The 18,234-nt window shown below is 41.4% G+C and overlaps 1 protein-coding gene across 2 annotated transcripts in view; it reads right to left on the bottom strand.

The window, feature by feature from the left end:
• Window positions 1-18,234, bottom strand: part of OBSCN (obscurin, cytoskeletal calmodulin and titin-interacting RhoGEF) — a 170,682-nt gene that overhangs the window by 39,887 nt on the left and 112,561 nt on the right. For both annotated transcript variants that reach the window (XM_043467097.1, XM_043467098.1), the window contains exons 20-21: window positions 15,740-16,015; window positions 884-1,159 (exon numbers count right to left, since the gene is read on the bottom strand). In XM_043467097.1, the coding sequence (XP_043323032.1) occupies window positions 884-1,159; window positions 15,740-16,015 (552 nt within the window). The remainder of the gene's footprint in view (window positions 1-883; window positions 1,160-15,739; window positions 16,016-18,234) is intronic.

The following is an 18,234-nucleotide window of genomic DNA, read 5'->3' as shown; positions in this document are numbered from 1 at the left end:
AAAAGGAAACTAAAGTTAGTCTGCAGACATCTCTGTGGAGCACCTCAGAAGGCACAGAAAGATACACGTCATTAGGAATGAAACTACCAGTCAGTGGTGCTACTATAGTACCTCTTCTTTAAGAAAGCCTATTGCTGTAGGGAAAGCTCCTTAATACTCTGCATTTCTAAATTTATAAATCAAGCTCCAAAGGGAATACTGACACAGAATGTACTAACTGAAGGCAAAAACCCCCCCAAAATTTGCTTTTGAAAGAATGTACCATATCTCAGAGGTGCACATCAAAGGCACCAATCCTCTTCTCTTGGTTTACTTTGCACAGACGTTGCAACAGAACAGGAACCTAGATTTTGAAACATTTAGGTGCACAGATAACTTCTACAACCATGCGCAAGAAAGAAATAGTGTCCCATAACAGCTAAAATAAATTCAAACTTGAGGCAATGCCAAGTACGATTATGGGGCTGAAATCCTCTTGTCAGGTTCAAAAAACTACAAACATCTCTGATTATGGAGAATCCTTATATGATGCTGGGTGAGAGAATTTGGATATTGCTAAAATGTCCAAAAAGTACATTCACATATCCTGAGGTGAGGGATATCTGGTCTACTTGAGACCCCAAGGGCCAGATGGAGCCAGGGTCCTGGGCACCAAAGATCACCTGGAATATTACAACACGGAAACACCACTGGGGGTGCATAAGAGAGGCCCCTCCTCCTCCCCCACACACCATTCCCACCCAGTGTCCCTGGGATCAGCCACGAGCATGAGAATGGGAGCTGGGAAGATGGGAGACATGAAGAGGTTAAACGCAATGAAAAGATCCTGTCATGGCTGTAAGTCAGTCACATCATCTCCAAAAGATCCTCTCAAATAACTGACCTGTGACGTCCAGGTGGAAGGAGACCTTCTGGCCCCCGGCCTCGCAGCTGTACTCCCCGGCGTCCGCCTTGCCCGCCTGCTGCACCACCAGCCGCCGCCCGCGGCCCGTGGCCTCCACACGCACTTTCGAGCTCGGACTCAGCTTCTTGCCGTCCTTGTACCACGTCACCTCCGTCTGGGCCTGGGCCACCTCGCAGCTCAGCGTGGCGCTGCTTCCCGCCACGGCCTGCACTTCACTGCGCACTGCCTGCTCCTTCGCAAACGCCACCATAGGCTCTGGGGACAAGGAGGGATGCACAAGGTCAGAGACAGTAAGTCAAGATGCAGCAATGGGGAGGAAGGACTAAATGGTGAAGCAAGAAAACTGGAAATTTCTCTAGATCCTGGCTAGCTATGTGGCCTTCTCACCGAGTAATGACATTTTACCTATATGTTCTCCCACTGATCCATGCGTGTTGTTCCAGGTGAAGATGTTGCAAGAGACTTCAGCGTACACACTACTCTGGGAGAGCTTCAGGGTCCTGAGGCATTGGCTCCTCAACCTCTCTAGATGGGCACCCAAAGGTCAGTGTAGGCCCCCAGCCACAGTTATCTGACATTAACGCTCCCACAGGCCAGCTCAGGGAGGGATGCACTCTCAGCTGCAGTGCAGACGCGGTCTGGAGCCTCCAGCCTCTGGTGTACGCTCAGCGTGTCAGCTGTGGCCAGTCGGGTGGGCAGGAAGTTGGACCCCCTTGGCTGCCTCTTGCACGGCACGCATGACTCAGAAAGTGGAGTGGCGTTTTCAGTCTTCTGGCCATTACTGTCTGCTCTCCTGTGGTGTGACTCTTCCAGTGTTTCAGCTGACTTTCAATAGCATTTTCTGTCTCCCCCTTACTCATTCTCCAGATCTCTTCACGTGCTTAAGTGCTGGACATTTGACAGATGATGCAGTTTGCAAATACTGTACCCATCTGCATAACTTGCCTTTTCACTCAAGCTTTTGTTTTAAATCTGTTTATTTGGTTTCACCACATAGCTTGTAGGATCTTAGTTCCCCAACAACGGATTAAACCTGTGCCCCCTGCAGTGGAAGCACAGATTCCTAACCACTGGCCTACCAGGGAAGCCCCCAAATTTAGTTTTAAGGTAGTCGAATATAGGACATTGTTCCACTGTTCTATTTAAGACTTCTTTTACCCGAAGCCATTAGATAATCTATGTCATCACCTGATGTTCTATGGTCTTCCTTTCATACTCTGGTCTCGAAACCACCTGGAGTTCCTTTCTAAGTGCTGTTCCAGTTACCTATGCAATTTTTTATGGTTAAATGCTGCAAACATCATATTAAAAAGACCATCCTTTCTCCATTGCCTATACAAGCTCACCAGTTTAAAAACAAAAACGGTGCAGATGGGGGCGGAGTTGGAAGTTCATTTATTCACAGATCTGATTGTGAGTTCACTATTCTGTTCCTTTGATCTGATAACTATCCCTGTATTGTAACCCCAGTATCTTTATTACTGTAGCTTTATGATAATTTTTTTTCAAGAGTATGTTGGCTCTACTTGACCTTTGGAATCTGCTTCTCAATTTTCAACTATCCAAAGAAAAACATTTGTTGGACTTTGATTGGATGTGAATATATCTGAGTCTTTCATAGAGTTCCATCTGTTTCTTTAGGCATTTTTTACTCTCTCTCTCAACAATGTTTAACCATTCCCCCCCCACTAATGTCTTAAACATCTTTATTTTATTTGGAATTGGAAACATCATACTTTTCACAATTTTGTAAATCTTTTAAAATTTCATTTTCCAACTAAGTTGCTACTATATGGAAACATGTTTTCCATATATTGACTTTTTACATGGCAATTTTCTCAACTCTTATACTAAGTCTAATTAATCTTTTAGATTTTCTGAATTGATATCCATGTAATCTGTCATTTCTTCTAACGTTTCATGCTTTGTATTGATCTGCTTTGTTTCTGAAGCTACATAAGCCTTGCAATATGGGAGTACAACTTTATCACAGTGTATTGTCTTCTTGATATATTGCTGAATTCAGTTTGCTAATATTTTGTCTAGGGTTTTCCTTTGAGAGCTGTAATAAACTGACCTGTAATTTTAATTATTGGTACATTCCTTGTCAGATTTTGGTGACCATGTTATGTTACCTGCAGAAAACCATTTGCAGAGTGTATGTCCTTCTATTCTCTAGAAGAATCTCCCTGAACATGGAATAATTTCTTTCTAAAATGTTTAATATAACTTACCAGGAAAGCCACTGGGCTTAGATCTTTCTGAGAAAAATTATTTACTGTGGTTCAACTTACTTTTTAAAAGGTTTAAAACTGTTCAGTTCAGTCGATCAGTCGTGTCCGACTATTTGTGACCCCATGAATCGCAGCATGCCAGGCCTCCCTGTCCGTCACCAACTCCCGGAGTCTACCCAAACCCATGCCCATCGAGTCGGTGATGGCATCAGAACTGTTAGAGTTGTCTAATTCTCCTGTGTTACTTTTGATAATAGTTTTCTAGGAACTGGCCAAATTGCCAAAATTTTTCAAATTGACTACCATAAAATAATGTCATATTCTCTTAAAATATTAATAACATTTGACAAAGGTACAGAGTGAGTTTTCTGGTATCTGTACATACCCACAAGCTATTATGTACAGGTACAATACCACACTGTTAGGTACTGGCAACCAGAGGTCAGTCAGTGTAGGATCACAGCCATAGTTATTTGACATTAACACCCTCTTTTTGTAAACTATTTATTTATGCTTTTTATAGTATAATGAACAATGAACCCACTACCCACTCAGTTATCTACCTGTAACAAACTCCTAATGAAAGGAAAAGAAATTTAGATCTCAGACCTCTCTATGAACCAGCCAGGGAGGCACAAATACTGTAACCCTGAGGGAAATTCTATAAAGTAAATACTGTCTTATGAGACCATGGCTGCTGCTACTACAAAAACTCATCTTTAATGAAATGTAGTGGTACAGTATTAGCTACTTATTCGTTTCCATCTCTAAGCTTACGAATCAAACTCCAAGAATACTGACACAAAAGTTCTAACTGAAGACAAAGGAAAACAATATGTTGTTTGAAAAGAGCATTCTAAACCTCAGGCACGTATCACAGGTGCATACCTACCAACACTCAGACCAAACCTGCATCTAGAATTTGGTACACAGAGTGAAAAGAGAAAAGAGCCTCCCAGAACACCTAAAACTATTATGAACCAAATTTTAGTGTTGAGATAATTCCAAGCATGATTATGTGGCCAAAAAAGAAAAAGTCCCCTTAATTTTGGTTCAGTGAAATTCAAACAGGTCTCACTAGTAAGAACTCTCATGTGGTGGCAGGTGAGGGATGTGGGAACAGCCAAAACAGTCAACAGAAGGATATGCACACAGTCCCAGGTGAGAGACATCTGGTCTACTTCAAACCTCAAGCACCAGGTGGATTCCAGAGTCCTCAACACGGGGAAGATTCTATACAGCTGTTGGGACATGTGAATAAGTGTTTACATCAGACACTACTTGAAGTTTACAAGAAGGGCCAAGCTCCCTTCCATATACATGCCACTCCAGTTTAAATTCCCTTGGTTCGGCCATGGGCATAAGAATAGGAAGTGGAAGGACGGGAGACTTGAAGAGAAGAAATCTAATGTAAAGAGCACTAGGGTCCAGTGAGTCTATTAGTCAGTCCCATCACCTCCTCCAAATGCTCTCGGTCAGAACCCCCCGTGATGTCCATGCCCAAGGAGACCTTCCGGCCTCCAGCCTCAGAGCTGTACTCCCCAGTGTCTGCTTTCCCTGCCCGCTGCACCACCAGCCCTGAGCACGGCCCTGGGTCTCTTCACGCACTTCTGAGCTGGCACTCAGCTTCTTCTCATCCTTGAACCATGTCACTTCCTTCTGGGTCTGGGCTACCTTGCAGCTCAGCATGGCTGTCCCCCCAATCACAGTACGCCCTTCACTCAACACCGGCTGTTCCCTGGCAAATGATGTACAGCCATGGACTCTGGGGACAGGGGGCGAAGTACAAAGTTAAAGACATGATCATCTAAGGCAGGAAGGCAACAGTAGGGGGAAAGGGACTGCACAGGGAGGTAGGAAGACTAGAAACTTCTCTAAGCTCTGCACTAGATACGTGCCCAAGAGGCCCCATACCTTATCAGCAGTGGTGACTCAATTTATCTATACATTTGGCCACAGCTCCAAGTGGGCAGTTCTAAGTAAGAACATTGCAAAAGACTTCTCTGTATATAGGATCTGTGGGGGCAGGGGGCGGGGAGTCATGATCCATGCAACCTTCCTAGATGAAGGCAGAGTCTTCTTCCTAGATAAAGCCTCAACCTTCCTAGATGAAGCCAGTCTCTCCCACTCAACTGTGCAGAGAGCGTTCCTACCCGCAGTGCATGAAAATTACTGAGGCTCCACCCTCTTGCCTATTCTGTGTGTCTACTGTTGCCAATCTGGAGGAGTGAGGTGATACTTCCTGTGGCTGTCTCCTGTATGGTCCTGGTGACCCACAACGTGGAGAAGCTTTATTAATCTTTTTTGTAATTATGGTCATTTTTTGGTCATTTTCTCTTCTGTGGTGTCACAGTTAAAGAACTTGCCTGGTTTTCAATAGCACTGTCTGCCTTTTTCATATTCATTTTTAGGACTTCTATTTGCATGCTAAAACTTTTCTCTTCCATATCTGTGTGACTTGCATGCCACTCTTTTATGGTGTCTTCTGATGAATCGAGATGGTTCGACGGCATCACTGACTCAATGGACATGAGTTTGAGCAGGCTCTGGGAGATGGTGAAGGACAGGGAGGCCTGGCGTGCTGCAGTCCATGGGGTCGCACAGAGCTGGACATGACTGAGTGACTGAACTGAACTGAATGAATCTAATGAAAGCTTTTAGTTTTGCTTTTTTTTTTATTATTATTATTGTAAAGTTTTTAGTTTTAATGCAGTCAAATGTGTCTGTCATTCTTGTTCCATGGTAGTGCATTTGCGTTCTGTGTCAGGAATCTCCCCTTACTCAAAAACCACAAGGCAATCTTAAGTCATCATCTAAGAGTTTTTATGGTTTTATCTCTTACTCTGAGGTCTCTAACCGACCTGGAGTTGGTTCTGTGTGGTTTGTGTTATCAGATGAACTGTTTTTCCTTATATGGTCAAATGGAAAAACAAATTCTTACAAAAAGACCATCATTTTCCACTCCTTGCACAGCCACCACACTAAAAAAAAAAAAATGTGGGGATGGAACAAAGGTCCGTCTGTGGACAGATCTTTTGCTAAACTCTCTCTTCTGTTCCTTTGGTCTGATAACTGTCCTTTCATTGAGCCACCTTTCTACATTACTGTAGCTTGACAATAGTTTTTAATATTGATAGAGCAAATGCTCACACTGAATTTGACTGTCAATTCTCAATACTCTTCACCCTCCCGAAGAACATCTGCTTGGATATGGACTGTTATTGAACATCCTAGATTCTTTCATGAATTTCTATCCATTTATTTAGGACCTTCTTTATCATCTCTCAAAAATGTTATTCCCCCCCAAAGCCATTAAGCACCTTGTATTACATTTGGAATTAGAAACATGATACCTCTGATGCTATTATTAATGTTTTAAAATTTTATTTTAAAATAACTGTTTGTAATTAGTATATAAATGTAGTAGTATTTTCTGTGTGTTAATATTTGTGTGCATTTATATTTCCAAATGCTCTGTCAAATCATTTATCCTTGAATTTCAGCATTGATAATCATGTCATCTTTGAATTCCACCATGTTTTTCCAACTTTTATGCATTTCATTTACCTCGCTTCTGTTTTGTGCAGCGTTGGACAGCAGTGGTGACAGTTGGCCTACTTCTCTTGTTTGCTAACTCATATTGAAACTTTCAAGGTTTTACTTTAAATGTGATATTGGCTGGTGTTTTCTAGAATGCCATTTATCAAGGTAAGGGAAAGTTTGTTTATTGATAGAATTTTATGGCATAAATTGATGACAAAATTATGGTGTTAAAATTGATCAAACTTTTATTCTGCATTTACTGAGAAAAATCACATCATTTCTCACTTCCAATCAGTTAAATGTCATGCATTATATTGGTTTTCTAATGGTCAAATTATTAAATCAATGTTGCATACCTGGACTATGTCTTTCATTGTAATCTGTTCTCACCTTCATACATTGTTCAGTGACTTTGCCAGTATTTTGTTGAAGATATTGGCCTCAACATCCACAAGATTTGATGATGCAGAGTCCATGTCTCCCCACCAATAGGATATTTACCAGATGCTGGTGGAGGACCTTGGACACCCAGGAAGACCAGAGGAACCCCCGAACAACTGGGTAGGATGTGGGGGGTAGCGACGGGGGAGGAGAGGTGGAGGCAGGAGGGCGTGGCAGGCACACCCGAGGGGAGGCTGGGTACAGGGAGGGGTTTACACCCCTGAAGAGACACATTTACCTTCCGGGATCAGCAGGGACTAGGAGGGACCTGAGGGGTTGGGGATCAGGGAAACACATCTAGCATTCTCCACCCCTGGTCACTCAGCTCCAGGGAGCTTGCTGAGGCCCTGGGCCTCTAAAACTTGAGGCCAGAGGCACTCCAGAGGGCCCCCTACAGGCCAGGCTGAGCCTGGGCGCCACCCCAACACCCACCTAGGGCCTTTTCTGGCCTGGGTCCTAAGCCTAAACCCCACCCTGCCTAAGGGCAGCCCTGCCTAAGCCCTGCCCCCCACAGCCAAGGCTTTTTCTGGTCATTTTTGTTTTGGTTTGGTTTGGTTTTGGGTTTTTTCCTTTGCTACTGGAGTTCTGTTTTACCTTCTGGTATGTTTGTTTCATATATATTCTTATTTTTTCTAATATATCTGCTGGTTTTCTAAATTATAATTTTTATCCTTTGTTTTTGTTCTGCTCTTCTTTTTTTTTTTGCAGTGTCCTGTGACCTGTGAGATCTCAGTTCATGGGCCAGAGACTGGAAATGAGCTCTAGTGGTGGGCAAGTCTGAACCACTGAACTAATAGAGAATCTCAGACCCCAGGGAATACTAATCAGAGTAAGGTCTCCCAGAGGTCCACATCTCAACACCAAGACCCAGTTTGACCCAACTGCCTGCAAACTTCACTGCAAGAAACCTCAGGCCAAACAAACAGATAGGAACACATTCCTACTCATAAAAAAAAAAAATTAGGATGACAAAAAAATATGTTACAGATAAAGGAGCGAGGTAAAAACCTACAGGATCAAATAAATGAGGAGGAAATAGGCAACTATCTGAAAAATAATTCAAAGGAGTGATAGTAAAGATGATCCAAAATCTCAGAAATAGAATGAAGAAAATGCATTAAACAAACACCTAGAAGAACAAAAGAATGAACAAACAGTGATGAAAGATGCAATAACTAAAACTAAAAATATGCTAGAAGGAATCAATAGCAGAATAACTGAGGCAGAAGAATGAATAAGTGAACTGGAAGACAGAATGATGGAAATAACTTCCAAGGAGCAGAATAAAGGAAAAAAATGAAGAGAACTGAAGATAGTCTCAGAGCTCTCTGGGACAATATTATATTAAATGCACCAACATTTGAATTATAGGGGTCCCAGAAAAAGAGAAAGAAAAAGGGTCTGAGAAGATATTTGAAGAGATTATAGTTGAGAACTTCCCTAACACAGGAGAGGAAAGACTCACCAAAATCCAGGAAGTGTAGAGAGTCCCATATAGGAAAAGCTCAAGGAGAAACACACCAAGACACATATTAATCAAACTAATAAAAATTAAATACAAAGAAAAACTATTAAAAGCAGCAGTGGAAAAGCAAAAAATAACATACAAGGGAGTCCCCATATGGCTATCAGCTGATTTTTCAGCAGAAACTCTGCCGGTCAGAAGGGAATGACAGGATATATGTAAAGTAATGAAAGGAAAAAAGTCTACAACCAAGACTATACAGCAAAGATCTCATTCAGATTTGGCAGAGAAATCAAAAGCTTTACAGACAAGCAAAAGCAAAGAGAATTCAACACCAAGTAAGAAAACAGTAGAGAAAATGGTAATGGGAACGTATAAATCATACATAAATGTAAATGGATTAAATGCCCCAACCAAAAGACACAGACACTGAATGGATACAAAAACAAGGCCCATGTATATGCTGCCTATGAGAGACCCATTTCAGACCTAAGGACACATACAGGCTGAAAGTGAGAGATGGAAAAAGATATTCCATGCAAATGGAAATCAAAAGAAAGCTGGAGTAGCAATACTCATATCAGATAAAATAGACTTTAAAATAAAAATTGTTAAAGAGGTCAGGAAGGACAGTACATAATGGTCAAAGATTCAATCCAAGAAGGTAAAACAATTACAAATAGTTATGCATAGAAATAGGAGCACCTCAATACACAAGGCAGACACTAACAACCATAAAAGAAAACTTCATAAATCCATATGATTTCCAACCATATGGAAATCAACCATAACACAATTAGTATTGGGGGACTTTAGCTCCCCACTTACACCAGTGGAAACATCATCCAAACAGAAAATAACTAAGCAAACACAAGCTTTCAATGACACAACAGACCAGAAAGAGTTAATTGATATTTATAGGACATTCCACCTGAAAGCAGGAGAACAAACTTTTTTCTCAAGTGCCCATGGAGCATTCTCCAGGATAAACCACATCTTGGATCATATATCAAGCCTTGGAAAATTTGAGAAAATTGAAATCGTATCAGCATTTTTTCCTACCACAATGCTATGAGTTTAGAAATCAATTACAGGTAAAAAAAAAAAAAAACTGTAAAAAAAAAACAACACATGGAAACTAAACAGTGCGCTGCTAAATAAACAAGAGATCACTGAAGAAATTAAAGAGGAAATTTAAAAATATATAGAAACTAATGATGCTGAAAACATGACAACACAAAATCTATCGGAACACAGTAAAAGCAGTTCTAAAAGGGAAGCTTATAGCAATTCAATCTCACCTCAAGAAACAAGAAAAAAATCTCAAATGAACAATCTAACCAACTAGTGAAAGAGGAGAAAGAAAACCCAAAGTCAATAGAAGAAAGGAAATCATAAAGATCAGACCAGAAATAAATGAAATAGGAAACAAGAAAACAATAGCAAAGATCAATAAAAGTAAAAGTAGGTTCCTTGAGAAGGTAAACAAAATTGATAAATCTTCAACCAGACTCCTCAAGAAAAAAAAGAGCAAGGACTCAATAAAATTAGAAATGAGAAAGAAGAAATCACAACTGACAACTCAGATATACAAAGGATCATAGAGACTGCTATAAACAACTGTAATCCAGTAAAAAATGACAACCTGGGAAAAATGGATAAATTCTTGGAAAAATACATGCATGCTTTCAAGGGAGCTGTGGTACATATACACCATGGAATATTACTCAGCCGTTAAAAAGAATTCATTCGAATCAGTTCTAATGAGATGGATGAAACTGGAGCCCATTATACAGAGTGAAGTAAGCCAGAAAGATAAAGACCATTACAGTATACTAACACATATATATGGAATTTAGAAATATGGTAATGATAACCCTATATGCAAAACAGAAAAAGAGACACAGATGTACAGAACAGTCTTTTGGACTCTGTGGGAGAAGGCGAGGGTGGGATGTTTCGAGAGAACAGCATCAAAACATGTATATTACCTATGGTGAAACAGATCACCAGCCCAGGCTGGATGCATGAGACAAGTGCTCAGGCCTGGTGCACTGGGAAGACCCAGAGGAATCGGGTAGAGAGGGAGGTGGGAGGGGGGATCAGGATGGGGAATACATGTAAATCCATGGCTGATTCATGTCAATGTATGGCAAAAACCACTACAATATTGTAAAGTAATTAGCCTCCAACTAATAAAAATAAATGAAAAAAAATAAAATAAAAGTATCATACATCATGATCAAGTGGTTATCCCAGGGATGCAAGGATTTTTCAGTATATGCAAATCAAACAATGTGATAACCATATTAACAAATTAAAGAATAAAAACCATATGATCATCTCAATAGAGGCAGAAAAAGCTTCTGACAAAATTCAATAACCATTTATGATAAAAATTCTCCAGAAAACTGGCATAGAGGGAACCTACCTCAACATAATAAAGGCCATATACAACAAACCCATAGTAACCATCATTCTCAATGGTGAAAATCTGAAAGCACTTCCCTTAAGATTAGGAACAAGACAAGGATGTCCACTCTCACCACTCTTATTCAACATAGTTTTGGAAGTCCTCACCATGGCACTCACAGAAGTTAAAGAAATAAAAGAAATCCAAATTGGAAAAGAAGTAAAAGTGTCAGTGTAGGCAAACGACAGGTTATCACAGAGAAAACTCTAAAGATGCCACTAGAAAAACTACTGGACCTGATCAATGAATTTAGTAAAGTTGCAGGATACAAAATTAATACACAGAAATCTCCTGCATTCCTTTATACTAACAATGAAAGAGCAGAAAGAGAAATTAAGAAAACAATTCTGTTTGCCATCAAGACAAAAAGAATAAAATATCCAGGAATAAACCTACCTAAGGAAGCAAAAGATCTGTACTCACAAAACTATAAAACACTGATGAAAGAAATCCAAGAGGACACAAACAGATGAAGAAATAGACCATATTCTTGGACTGGAAGAATCAATATATAATGAAAATGACTACACTATGCAAAGCAATCTACAACTTCAGTGCAATTCCTATCAAATTACTAATGGCATTCTTTACTGAGTTAGAACAAAAAATGGTATAAATTATACGGAAACACAAAAGACCCTGAAGAGACAAAACAATCTTGAGACAGAAAAATGGAGCTGGCTCTCTGACTTCAAACTATAATACAAAGCTACAGTCACCAAGACAGCATGGTGCTGACACAAAAAACAGAAATATAGACCAACAGGACAAGATATAAAGCTGAGATAAGATATGGGCACCTTGCCTTTGACAAAGGAGGCAAGAATATACCTTGGAGATACTGAGAATATGGAGAAAAGACAGCGTCTTCAATAAGTGGAGCTGGGAAAACTGGACAGCTACATGTGAAAGAATGAAATCAGAACACTCCCTAACACCATCCACAAAAATAAACTCAAAATGGATTAAAGACCTAAATGTAAGACTGGACACTATAAAATTCTTAGAGGAAAACAGAAAAAACACTCTTGACATAAGCCACAGCAAGATCTTTTTTGACCCACCTCCCAGAGCAATGAAAATAAAAAGGAAAATGAACAAATAGTATATAATTAAACTTAAAAAGCTTTTGTACAGCAAAGGAAATCATAAATAAGACAAAAAGACAACCCTCAGAATGGGAGAAAATATTTTCAAACAAAGCAACAGACAAAGGATTAATCTCCAAAATATACAGGCAACTCATGAAGATCAATATCAAAAAACAAACAACCCAATCAAAAAATGGGCAGAAGCACTAAACAGACATCTCTTCAAAGAAGACATACAGATGGTCAAGAGGCATATGAAAAGATGCTCAACATCATTATTAGGAAAATGCAAATCAAAACTACAATGAGGTATCATCTCACACCAGTCAGAATGGCTAGCATCAAAAAAAGTCTGCAAACATGCTAGAAATGTTTGAAAGGGTGGAAATGCTGGGAAGGGTGTGGGGAAAAGGGAACCCTCTTACACTACTGGTGGGGATGTAAATTGATACAACCACTTTGAAGAACACTACGGAGGTTCATTAAAATCTAAATATTAAACTACCATATGACCCAGCAATCCCACTACTGGGCATATACCTGAGAAAACCATAAATCAAAAAGACACATATACCACACTGTTCACCGCAGTGCTATTTACAATAACCAAGACAAGGAAGCAACCTAGATGTCCGTAGACAGATGACTGAATAAAGAAGATGTGGTACATATACACAATGGAATATCACTTGGGCAGAAAAAGGAATAAAATTGAGTCATCTGTCGTAATGTGGGTGAACCTAGCCTGACATACAGCATGAAGGAAGTCAGAAAGAGAAAAACAAGTATTATATATTAACACGTATGTGGAATCTAGAAACATGATACTGAAGGACCTATTTGCATGGCAGGAACAGAGATGCAGACACAGAGAGTGGACTGTGGATGGGGTGAGGGGGAAGGAGAGGGACCAATTGGGAGAGCAGCACTGATGTATACACACTACCACGTGTGAAATAGATGGCTAGTAGGAAGCTGCTCTACAGCACACAGAGCCAGCTTGGTGCTCTGTGATGATCTTGGGGGGTGCAGTGGGAGCGGGGGAGTGGGAGACAGTCTCAAGGGGAAGGGGATATATATATATATACACACACACTTACGGCTGATTTGCATTGTTTTATGGCAGAAATGCTATGGGAGAAAAGCTTCCATGACCTTGGAAGAAAAGCTATGACCAACCTAGACAGCATATTAAAAAGCAGAGACGTTACTTTGCCTACACAGGACCGTCAAGTCAAAGCTATGGTTTTTCCAGTAGCCACATGTGTGGATGTGACATTTGGACTATAAAGAAAGCTGAGCACTGAAGAATTGATGCTTTTGAACTGTGGTGTTGGAGAAGACTCTTAAGAGTCCCTTGGACTGCAAGGAGATCCAACCAGTCCATCCTAAAGGAGATCAGTCCTGGGTGTTCACTGGAAGGACTGATGCTGAAGCTGAAGCTCCAATACTTTGGCCACCTGATGAGAAGTACTGACTCACTGGAAAAGGCCCTGATGCTGGCAAAGACTGAAGGCAGGAAGAGAAGGAGATGACACAGGATTGAGATGGTTGGATGGCATCACCAACTCAATGAATATAAGTTTGAGAAAGCTCCAGGAGTTGGTGATAAACAGGGAAGCCTGGCATGCTGTAGTCCATGGAGTCTCAAAGAGTCAGACACAACTGAACAACTGAACTGGAATGGCAGAAACCAACACAACATTGTAAAGCAGTTATATCCCAATTTTAAAATTTTCATCGGACTATTTGAGCTACCTATTTCTTCTTCTGTGACTTTTTCATATGGTTTTCTAACATTCGATCAATTTGTTGAAAATTTAAGAATTATTACCATAAAATAACTTAGTCTCTTAAAAACCATTTTAGGAAGATACATAAATATTTTAGTTATCTGTACTCACCCACAAATCATTCGTATACTGACATACAACCAAACTGTTACCTGTACATAATATAATACCATCACCCACACCTCTCTAATGTTGAGACCCAGGAAATAAATTGTTATCAGACTTCTCCATGAACCTGCCACAGTGGCACAGACACACACTCCTCAGGATGTGCTCTAGAATAAATACCAACTTATCAGTAAATGACTGCTACTATACGGACTCATCTTTAACAAAGTGCATTCACATAGCTTAGGCTACTTATTTCTTTCCATTTCTAAATTTACAAATCAAACTCCAGGAAGAATTCTGACACAGAATGGTCTTACTAAAGATAAGCTATGAATTCCAGACCTCACATGTGCATGTCTCAGACACACACCTACCAGTCCTCTGGTCTTTTTTATCTCCCACAAACACTGCACAAAAACATATCTAGATTTTGTTACAAATGGGAGCACAGATAACTTCTGCAGGCACACTTTGTTTTACTGCACTTTGTGGAGGTTGGCAGATATTGCATTTTGTGCAAATCGAAGGTTTGTGACAACCCTGCATCAAACAAGTCTTTCAGTGCCATTTTCCCAACAGCATTTATTCACTTCATGTCTGTGTGGCATATTTTGGTAATCTTTGCAATATTTCAACCTTTTTCATTACTATCTTAAGGGCAATCAGTCCTGAATATTCACTGAAAGGACTGATGCTGAAGCTGAAACTCCAATACTTTGGCCACCTGATACAAAGAACTGACTCATCTGAAAAGACTCTGATGCTGGGAAAGATTGAAAGTGGGAGGAGAAAGGGACAGCAGAGGATGAGAAGGTTGGATGGCATCACCAACTCGATGGACATGAGTTTGAGTAAGCTCCAGGAGTTGGTGACGGACAGGGAAGCCTGGCGTGCTGCAGTCCATGGGGTCACAGAGAGTCGGACAAGACTGAGCAAATGAACTGAACAGATACATGCTATGGTGATCTTTGATCAATGGTCTCTGATGTTACTACTACTCACTGAAGGCTCATATGATGGCTAGCATTTTTAGCAATAAAGTATTTTTTGCCTAAATTATGTACATTTTAAAACATACTGCTATTGCACACTTAACAGACTACAGTATAGTGTAAACATAACTTTTATATGCACTGGGAAAACAAAAAATCTGTTAAGTCACTTTATTGCCATCAATATTTACTTTATTACAGTGGTCTGGAACCAAACCCATAATATCTCCTAGGCATGTCTACCTATAAATATACATGAGGGTCTTAAATAAAATATTATTAACCCAAAGTTTAGTCAACCTTATACTTACACAAAGAAATTCAGACATCCAAAAAGGCACAGTCACATAACTCAGGTGTGAGATGACTAGTCTACTTCAGAATTCAAGCATCCAATAGAGCCACAGTCCCGGACACCAAGGAACATGACAAGGGTCGTGGGCAGGTTTAATCACGCTCAGGATGCGTGATTAAACACTACTATATGGAAGGACCACAAGGTGTTCAAAAACAGTCCCCTTCCTCTCATACACACCCTTTCCATCTTGTCTTCCTTGGCCTAGTCACGGGCATGAAAATAGGAGGTAGGAGGATGGGAGGCCTGAAGAGATGATGTCTAATGAGAGAGCATCAGGGTCTGATGGAATTCAACCACCATCTCCAAACAAGACTAAGTACCACAAAGGACTGACCTGTGACGTCCAGGTGGAAGGAGACCTTCTGGCCCCCGGCCTCGCAGCTGTACTCCCCGGCGTCCGCCTTGCCCGCCTGCTGCACCACCAGCCGCCGCCCGCGGCCCGTGGCCTCCACACGCACTTCTGAGCTCGGACTCAGCTTCTTGCCGTCCTTGTACCACGTCACCTCCGTCTGGGCCTGGGCCACCTCGCAGCTCAGCGTGGCGCTGCTTCCCGCCACGGCCTGCACGTCACTGCGTGCCGGCTGCTCCTTGGCAAACACCACCGAGGGCTCTGGGGACACAGAGGGGGAGACACAGGGTCAGAGACCCCATCTATGTCAAGATGCAACACTGAGGAAAGAAAGATTAAACAGGGAGGCAAGAAGACAGGAAACTTCTCCAGGCTTTACACCAGCTCTGTGACCTAGAGAAACTCCACCACCTTCTCAGCAACAAGCAACACCATTTATTTCTATATTCTACCCCTGATCTGTGGAGGCTGTTTGATTGAGAAGTTGTGAAAGACGTCTCTCATGCATAAGTCCTCTAAGAGAAGATTTGCAGAGTCATGCATTCCTCAACCTTCCTATGGGAGGCCAGAGTCCTTCCCATACAGCTGTTCAGGGCACGTTCTCATCTGCAGTGAATGAGCGCTCCTGAGGCTCCACCCTAACCACACTCTCAGTGTTGTCAGCTGTTGGCGACCTGATGGGAGTGAAGCTACTCCACTGTGGCTATCTATTACATGGTCCTAATGAACTTTGCCAACAAAGGTCCGTCTAGTCAAGGCTATGGTTTTTCCAGTGGTCATCTATGCGTGTGAGAGTTGGACTGTGAAGAAGGCTGAGTGCCAAAAAATTGATGCTTTTGAACTGTGGTGTTGGAGAAGACTCTTGAGAGTCCCTTGGACAGCAAGGAGATCCAACCAGTCCATCCTAAAGGAGATCAGTCCTGGGTGTTCATTGGAAAGACTGATGCTGAAGCTGAAACTCCAATACTTTGGCCACCTGATGCGAAGAGTTGACTCATTGGAAAAGACCCTGATGCTGGGAGGGATTGGTGACAGGAGGAGAAGAGGACGACAGAGGATGAGATGGCTGGATGGCATCACCGACTCGATGGACATGAGTTTGAGTCAACTCTGGGAGTTGGTGATGGACAGGGAGGCCTGGCGTGCTGGGATTCATGGGGTTGCAGAGAGTCGGACATGACTGAGCGACTGAACTGACTGAATGATTCACAAACTGAAGAACATGAGTTTTACAGTTATTCTGTAGTTTACTCTTCGGTGGTTCAAGTTTTGTACAATTTTCAAAATTTGCAGTCTGTTTTTCCCAGATTCATTTAGAAGCTCCTTATATAATTAAATGTTATACAGTGTTGATGGTTCAGTTCAGTTGCTCAGTCATGTCCGACTCTTTGAGACCCCATGAATCGCAGCACGCCAGGCCTCCCTATCTATCACAAACTCCCACAGTCCACCCAAACTCATGTCCATTGAGTCGGTGATGCTATCCAACCATCTCATCCTCTGTCGTCCCCTTCTCCTCCTGCCCCCAATCTTTTCCAGCATCAGGGTCTTTTCAAATGAGTCATCTCTTCGCATCAGGTGGCCAAAGTATTGGAGTTTCAGCTTTAACATCAGTCCTTCCAATGAACACCCAGGACTGATTTCCCTCAGGATGGACTGGTTGGATCTCCTTGCAGTCCAAGGGACTCTCAAGAGTCTTCTCCAACACCACAGTTCAAAAGCATCAATTCTTCGGTGCTCAGCTTTCTTCACAGCCCAACTCTCACATTCATGCATGACCATTGGAAAAACCATAGCTTTGACTAGACAGACCTTTCTTGGCAAAGTAATGTCTCTGCTTTTTAATATGCTGTCTAGGTTGGTCATAACTTTTCTTCCAAGGAGTAAGTATCTTTTAATTTCATGGCTGAAGTCACCATCTGCAGTGATTTTGGAGCCCCCCAAAATAAAGTCAGCCACTGTTTCCACATCTATTTGCCATGAAGTGATGGGACCGGATGCCATGATCTTAGTTTTCTGAATGTTGAGCTTTAAGCCAACTTTTTGACGCTCCTCTTTAAGAGAACACTCTACACATGGACATCACCAGATGGCCAACTCTGAAATCATATTGATTATATTCTTTGCAGCCAAAGATGGAGAAGCTCCATACAGTCAGCAAAAACAAGACCGGGAGCTGACTGTGGCTCAGATCATGAACTCCTTATTGCAAAATTCAGACTTAAATTAATGAAAGTACAGAAAACCACTAGACCATTCAGGTATGACCTAAATCAAATCCCTTAAATGGAAATGAGAAATAGATTTAAGGGACTAGATGTGATAGACAGGCTGCCTGATGAACTATGGACGGAAGTTCGTGACATTGTGCAGGAGATAGGGAGCAAGACCATCCCCAAGAACAAGAAATGCAAAAAAGCAAAATGCCTGCCTGAGGAGGCCTTACAAATAGCTGTGAAAAGAAGGGAAGTGAAAAGCAA

The sequence above is a fragment of the Cervus canadensis genome, chromosome 4, assembly GCF_019320065.1.
Source record: "Cervus canadensis isolate Bull #8, Minnesota chromosome 4, ASM1932006v1, whole genome shotgun sequence".
Lineage (NCBI taxonomy): Eukaryota > Metazoa > Chordata > Mammalia > Artiodactyla > Cervidae > Cervus > Cervus canadensis.
This window is presented reverse-complemented; position numbering and strand designations above follow the sequence as displayed.